Source organism: Etheostoma spectabile, chromosome 23, assembly GCF_008692095.1.
Source record: "Etheostoma spectabile isolate EspeVRDwgs_2016 chromosome 23, UIUC_Espe_1.0, whole genome shotgun sequence".
Taxonomy (NCBI): Eukaryota; Metazoa; Chordata; class Actinopteri; order Perciformes; family Percidae; genus Etheostoma; species Etheostoma spectabile.
The window spans coordinates 14,751,954-14,759,704 of NC_045755.1; the positions used below are offsets into that span (position 1 = coordinate 14,751,954).

The 7,751-nt window shown below is 39.3% G+C and overlaps 1 protein-coding gene across 1 annotated transcript; it reads right to left on the bottom strand.

The window, feature by feature from the left end:
• Positions 1 to 428: 428 nt before the first annotated feature.
• Positions 429 to 7,550, bottom strand: def6c (DEF6 guanine nucleotide exchange factor c). Its single transcript, XM_032505322.1, has 12 exons — positions 7,056 to 7,550; positions 6,262 to 6,402; positions 5,690 to 5,872; positions 4,806 to 5,036; positions 4,570 to 4,716; positions 4,287 to 4,395; positions 3,611 to 3,840; positions 3,423 to 3,530; positions 2,939 to 3,105; positions 2,042 to 2,240; positions 1,849 to 1,939; positions 429 to 909 (listed from the first exon to the last, which is right to left on the bottom strand). The coding sequence occupies exons 1-12, from the start codon at positions 7,149 to 7,151 to the stop codon at positions 698 to 700; spliced, it is 1,914 nt and encodes a 637-aa protein (XP_032361213.1). The 5' UTR covers positions 7,152 to 7,550; the 3' UTR covers positions 429 to 697.
• Between the last annotated feature and the right edge of the window lie 201 nt (positions 7,551 to 7,751).

Genomic DNA, 7,751 nt, shown 5'->3' on the forward strand with positions numbered 1-7,751 from the left:
GTTTCTTCACAGAATCAATCACCTCACTAACTGAATACAACACTGCTATTATTTTGAACATGGCCCTTTCAATTACAGATTTCTATTATACAGAATGAGCAGCATGCATGTCACGACTGTTGGGTCTGTTGGTTTTCTATGACTCTGCCATACTTACTAGTAAATTATTTGTCATGAAGAAATATCAGTTCTTCCAAAAAATGATTTATGGGGTTAGTGATGTTGGACTGCTATTATTTTGAACACAACTGTACATAACTAACTGTGAGTTCAGTTGTTATGTTGCAACAGAAAACTTGCGAGAGAAGACTGACTGATCTTGAATTCAAATCAACTTCAGGAAGTCTGATGTTGATAGCGATATTTTGTAGGAGAGAGATAGTAGTAATTCAAATGTGTTGCACACGAATATGATCAATATCACAAAATGACATTTCATCATTCACCAATAAATTTTATTGTACAAAACTGTATTTCAGTTCATCTGTCAAATGTGTTTCATTAAATCCTGCATCACAATGTGTGATTCTTCCTCACTGTCCTTCTTAGTCTGCATTTCAAAATATAAATATAAAATGTATTTTGCACAGATTCTTCTATGTATTGTAAATAACTTTTCACTTTCCACTCTCTGTCTTAAACAAGAATTTCTTCTATCAGATTTGAACTTGTGGATTTGAAACCGTCAACAGGGTAATCACATTTGTCCGTTGGGTTTTGCCTGTGATTTTTCTGATCCATCTGACAGGTTCGCAGCCTCCAGCTGTTCCTCCAGCGTCTCGCTGTCTTCTGGCATCTGGTTGATTTGATCAGCTCCTATCTTGAATTTAGAGATAAACTCATTACTGGCCAGCGCTCCCTCCTTTTTGGGACACATGCGTTTTGATGTTAGGCGATTTCCCAAACGTTCTACAAAAAACAACAAAAAAACAACAACCATTAACAACAATGTTTTATCTTTGTGATGCTCCGTGATACATTTGAGTTTTAGGTCAGGATTGCAAAAGTAGGTTTTAATTCAGATTAATTTGTTTGTTAGCTTGTTAGCTGAATATCTCAAACAATTGTGAACAGTTTTTAATCAAATGTAGTGGGAAATTAGACCATGGTCCATTAAATAAACCCTTCCTTTAACGCAGATCCAGATCTATTTTTAAGAGATTTCTTAACAAGCATCATTGCAGTTTTCAATACTACGATACTTTTTTAAGGAACAAATTCTAGCATATGTTTGCCATGACTGTATTTTGATGCATTTCTGGATCCAGATGAACATTAGAAAAAAATAATTCTAGTAATATTAGTTCATATATAGGCTATTTATATGTGTGTGCATATTAGATATTACAATTTGTATATTCCAGGGGTGGCTGTGATCCAAACATTTCCAATAACAGAGAATTGTCAAAATGTATTGTAACATGTATCGATGTAACAAAATATTCTGTTCCATCCATATTTGTTTTCACTATAGCAAAAAACTGTTTGCTCTCCTGCTTGCCGCATACAAGGGCAGGCACGCACCTGTATAACACGGCACACACACACACACACACACACACACACACACACACACACACACACACACACACTCACACACACACAGGCACATATTAGTATGTAGGCCTATGTACGTAGGCCGCTGCACCCCCAACATAAAATACATTTCCGCAAGTATGATCAATATTGTTAATAATATCCTGTAAATTCAAATTTAATTCATGTTGTAGTCCTATTGTCAAGTTCAGTAGGGCGCATATTTGCTGACTGAACCTTAAAGTAACCTAATTAAATATATTGTGTTGCCCCTTAAAGACCCAAACAGACCAGATTGAGCTCATACTGCACCTCCAGGACTGATGGGTGTCATCAGGCGGTTCAGCTGGACGTTCCAGTGCCGTACGTGTTGACTAGCATATCTCAGCTTCTCTTGTACCTCCTGAAATAAGAATATCAAACAAGTGGTTTCTCATGAGTGTTTTTTTATTATCATGATTAAACATGCTGCACACTGAGCCAATCCAAACTATCTCTAGTTTACCTCCAGGTGCTGGTGGCTCCTCTGGCGAGAGGCCTGCAGATCCTGGAGCTCCTGAGAGGCAGAGTGAAGAGCTGAGGGGGTATTCTCTTCTGGACTGCCGTTTGAGGCCTCCAGTATGGTGTTGAGGCACTGCAATGCCCTCTGCTGCTCCTGGAGGAGCTGGAACTGCTTCTTCTTTGCTTCTTCCGCCTGCAGCAACCTGGAGAAGAGAAGAGCAAGAACTGCAGTCAGTCAAATCTAAACACAAAGACACTTCACTTAGATTCAGTTTGACTACTTATGTCTACTGAGTATTGTTGTCTACATCATGAGAATACCATTATCTATGATGGCCGTATAAATCGTGAATGAACATCCAGTAATGTGTTTACAGAACTTGCCTGAGAATTGTCATGTTTAAAGTTTTCTTCAGTATCAAAGTAATCCAGTAATATTTGTCTGTACATCCATAGGTAGACTGTAAACAGGGACTGCTAATAGCTAATTTGGCATTCTGCTAATAGGGTCAAATTGCAAAAATGTAAACAAATACGGGTTGAGTTTTAACCAGGGATAAACAACTATGGTTTTAACCCATTGCTAACAAACTACTCGGCAACATTATACTTGCTGTTTACAATCCCCAAAGCATTAGGGGAAGTAGTCCCGAAATCTAAGAAAATCCAAATAAATTATTACTAAATAAAAAAGACAAATAAAAGAAGTTGAAAAATGTGTTAAAAAATATGTTTTTGACATTACTAATGTTTATATTGTCCCATCAACATGGAGTTAATGTGACACCCTACTCTATCAATTCCTATACAGATATTTGCCGTGTATTGAAAATCTGTGGATACATAGACAGAAAAGTCACGCACAGTGTCAGATGTTGAAAACATCTGGTTTGTTTATTACCTCTCCAGCTCCTGTCTGGCCCTCTCCTCCTCCAGCCGAGCCTGGATCTCCATGTTGAGAGCAGCCTCCAGTTTCTGCTGCGTCAGCTCCAACTCCTGGATCCTCTTCTTCTGTTGCTCAGCCTCCTTTTCCTTCTCCTGCATCTCTGCCTGCATGCTGTCTCTCAACTAGGAGTAGTCACACACACACACACACACACACACACACACACACACACACACACACACACACACACACACACACACACACACACACACACACACACACACACACACACACACCAATTAAGTGGAAATAACTGACCTATTCTTGAATTCTTGAATCCCCTTTTCCAGGAATGTCATTACCGTTTATCCACCACTACAAATCCCTGAAGGTTAAGCCTGACTTTTATAATGCCAACGTTTTTGTGCTGTTTTCAGAACTCTAAATCCATTTTAGAGAATTGTAAATAAACGTTGTCATCTGGAAAACTTTCCCTTACCGTCTCGGCCTCCTTCAGCTGCCTCTCCAGCTCCATCTGCACCTCCCTCTGTTTCCTCCTTTCTTTTTCCTCTGCCTCCCTCCGTCTGGTTTCTAATTCGCGTGCATGCTGCAAAACACAGATAAAGGTTAAAAGGCAAAAACTGAGCTAGGATTAATCACCTCTCCAATAATTCCTTCCGCTATTACCTGTATGATACTTTCTATTTCTAAATCCTGTCTGTCTTTCTCTTTCTCCATCTTCTCCATCTCTTGGATATTGGAGTCGTCAGATTGGCTGCTCCGGCTGCTGCAGCTGCTCCGGGTGCTCCGGCTGCGCTCCCGGTTGCTGTGTTCCCGCTGGACCCGCCTCTTCAATTTCAGTTCTTGGTGAAGTGAAGACTTGCCCTCTTTCTGGAGACGGAGAGCTGTCTGAATAGCTGGAGAGGTAGCAAAAAGACAAACTGTAGATAGTGTAGACACTGTTGTTGGTGTTTCTTTAGTTTTATTAATGAACAAAGGAGTGATATTTCTTACTGGATCAGTACTTACACAGTTGATTGACAAGCAATGTTTGGGAAGTGCAGCAAACACCAAAAACAATGACACCAAACTATGACTTTGACTAAGATGAATTGTTTGACATTTTGTGGAAAAATGATATGCTTTCTTGAAGTTAGATGAGAAGCTCAATACCCCAACAATCTTTTCATTGGTAACAATCTTTTCATCTAACATTGAATGATGTGAAACTATTCTTTTAAAATGTCTCATCTGAAACCAGTGAATTGAATTCAAAAACCACCAGTGACCACACACGATAAAACACTGCAGTCAAAATGTAATTCCTGACTTTGTATGCTAATACTAATACACACCAACACACCTTGAGTCCACTCCACCTTCTGCCTCTGGTCAGACGCACTCATCTCAAAGGTTTTGTTGTGGGTTTTCACACAGAACAAACAGCGCTTCCCTTCCTTGTCTGCAATAGGCTAAAAAGTAAGAGGAAACTCAGAAAATATAACACATTTTAGATAGTTTAGCTTGGAATTAAAATACAAGGATTTGGGCATTTATGTGCTGTAATCGAAACCCATCAAAAGCACAACATTTGACTGATTACCATATAATTAAACATAGTGTTTACATTACATTTCCTCACCCACCTCTATGACACAGTTCTTATTCAGCTGGATCTCCCCTTTCTTGTCTTTCATGTCCTCACTGACGTAGTAAACCACAGAGGAGGGATTCAGCACAAACCAACGCTCAGTCCAGTTCCTGCGTACATGCCCCTTTTTCCACATATAACCCTGGAAACATTAGACAGATATTATGAAAGACAAAAAACGACAAGCGAGAAGACGACAAACAGAAACAGGGACATGCAGAAAATACACACCCTCTTGAGGACATTGTGATACATCTCCAGAAAGACCTCATTCAAAGCCAGACTGAAGGCCTCAGCACTGGTGACCCTCAGCAGCCGGCCTGCTGCCATGTGCTCCAGGAAGGTCCACACTGACATGTCATCATCCTGCACTGTGGCACCCTGGGATATTAAGTCCTCCAATGGCTTCCCATCCCACTCTTGGCTCATCGCTGTCGAAATCTTCTTAAGGAGATACTCCACCTAAAAGCATTCAAGCATTAGAATGCTGTAAGTGTTTTCAGAAAAGATTACAAAAATGATATATTTTAAGTCTAAATAACATATTGTATCAGTGTATTATTGCAACATATACTGCACTTTTACAGAGGAAAGCTACTGTGCTGATAGTAGAAAAATCTGTTTATTTTTGTCTCTGTCGACAGGAAACCGTAGGCATTATGGAGGAAGTGGAGGAAGGAAGAGACTCATTAACTTACTTGCTTGTACTTTTCTGCTGTTAAAAAATTGTTTAACGGTTTGACTTTGTTGGGACACAAGCTGGGTTTTTATGGCGCATATGTCTTTCTAACAATTAGGAAATCATAATGAAAGTGCCTTATGTCTGCCTGAAAAGCCTTTGTGATGTCTTGTTTCTCCGTGTGATTTGTTACTCTACTAAACTTAATTTGCCTTGTGAATGTTAAGGAAGGAATATTTGCACTAGTCTATTCTTTTTCAAATGTGACCCTTTTCTCTTAATGTACAAGGACAAGTTGTTTGGATTTTTTATTCAGAGGTGTAAAAATTCCATCAGATGAAATTATCAAGGACTTGAGTCTCCATCAAATCAGGTCGCTCCCAATGTTGAGTCCTACCACAAATTCTTGTTTCACACCATCCTCAACATCTTTTACCTCCTCTGGTATCATCACCAGCGGGTAGCGGTCCTCAGACAGAAGGTTGAATAAACAGAAGAGCTTAAAACAGTCTCTTTCGGATAGCAGCGCGCCCTGTGGTACACCCTTGAAGTTCTTCTTTCTGGTCATCATCCAGCACAGGTCGTCGAACTTCTCCTTGTCAAACATGCCCTCTTTGACCTGAAAAGACCAAAAAATGTACATAATTGAAATGAAAAATGAAATTTTATGTGATGGAAACAGTTTTAACAACACAAATTATAGATATATACAGTCACTCAACCAATAAGATTATTTTTCCTTCTAACCCAAAAAGAGCATCAACACAACACATATAATTAATAATAATAATAAAATTAATAATGAAGTGCTTTCCAAAGTTAAGAAATGTACCGGACATGAGAAGATTTAAGAACAATTGGTATTCAAAGGCAATCATTTGTAAGAAAAACTATAACAAATATACTCAGATTGAAAAAACGTTAACTCAATAAAAGAAACAAAGCATACATAAACTGATAACATGTCTGTAACTGCTATTGAAAAGGCAATGTCAACAGTCCCAGTACCTTATCCAGTATATATTTGTTGAGGTAGGGCATGTAGCCGTGATTAGACACCGGTCCATCATCGTCATCCTGGAAGTGCTCCTCCAGAGCCACCGGGTCATGTGGGATGTTGAGCACTGTGTACAAGTTGTGGGAAAGCACCTGAAACACACACACACACACACACACACACACACACACACACACACACACACACACACACACACACACACACACACACACACACAGAGCGTGTTAGGACATATTTCAGCTAATTCCCTGGATTCTTCTCTTCTATGGGGCATGTAGGAACTGGGAGGAAAGCTACATCACAAAACAAAAAAAATAAAACGGAGGGAAGACATTGCTGAATAAGATCTAACTTGATGTCCTCTGTCTTGCCTTTTATTTAAAACGCTGACAGTGATGGTATTATATCACTAGACTTATGTTTCTGGTTAACAGACAAAGGTTGGACTTTGAGCTTGAATCTGAAACTTGGCCCACTGCACCTCACCTCCAATCTCAGCAGATTACGTTAGAATAATTTTTTTCTTTCTTTTCTTTTACATATTTGGATTTGTGTGTAAACCTTTAGGGCGTTTGCTGATTGCAACGTTGATTACGTTGATTAAGTTATTAGGCCTAGCCTACTTCACTACAAACAAAGGCAACAGAAGAGACTGATAAACTCTGGTTTGTCTCCAGCCAGAAAGGGTGATATAAATGAAAAGGTAGCAGTCTGTTTCTGTGTCCAGTGGACGCCCCTCGCTCAGTTTCCTGATCTTAATATGGCTACATACATTCCTGCTTACCTTTAACTGCGATTTGGACACTTTCCCGCATTTCTCGACGTCCAGAGATGTGAAGGCGTACCAGATCGACTTAAGGAGTTCGGATTTAAAATCCATTTCGGAGAGACCTCGGTGTGCGCAAAAACTACATTTCCAAGAGCAGCTTTTACGCAGCGACGAGCGAGCGAGTGGTGGTGAGAATTGCCAAATAAAATGTGGGGCAGAGTACAGGCTGCTGTGCAAACACCGAAAGACCAAAAGGAGTCAGATGTAGGAGAGACTTAAAGAGGCGGAGAGTAGAGATAAAGACTTACACTTTTATTCCATAATAAATTATACAAAATAATACAATAGCCTACACGATATTACAAATGTCACCCAAGTGTGGTTTAGGCTATTCTCCCCAAAATATTGGCTAAATGCCTTACCATCCACTCTTAACGTGTATCTGAATAAAATGGAAAACCTTACAAGCTAAATGTCCAAGTCTAAGATATTTATCCAGTGTATTTATTTCCTCAAGTGCTGCGAACCAAAATACAAATAAGACGGATCCGTGTCATCATATTCAGAAAGCATACCGAGACACACCCATTTGTGGAGAGCCTGAAGCCATATTTATTTGAGCAGTTTCATAATCAAAAAAAAGTTTCAATGTAGGCTATATTAAATCCTTCAATATAGCCTCCATTGACATACCTATATATATATATATAT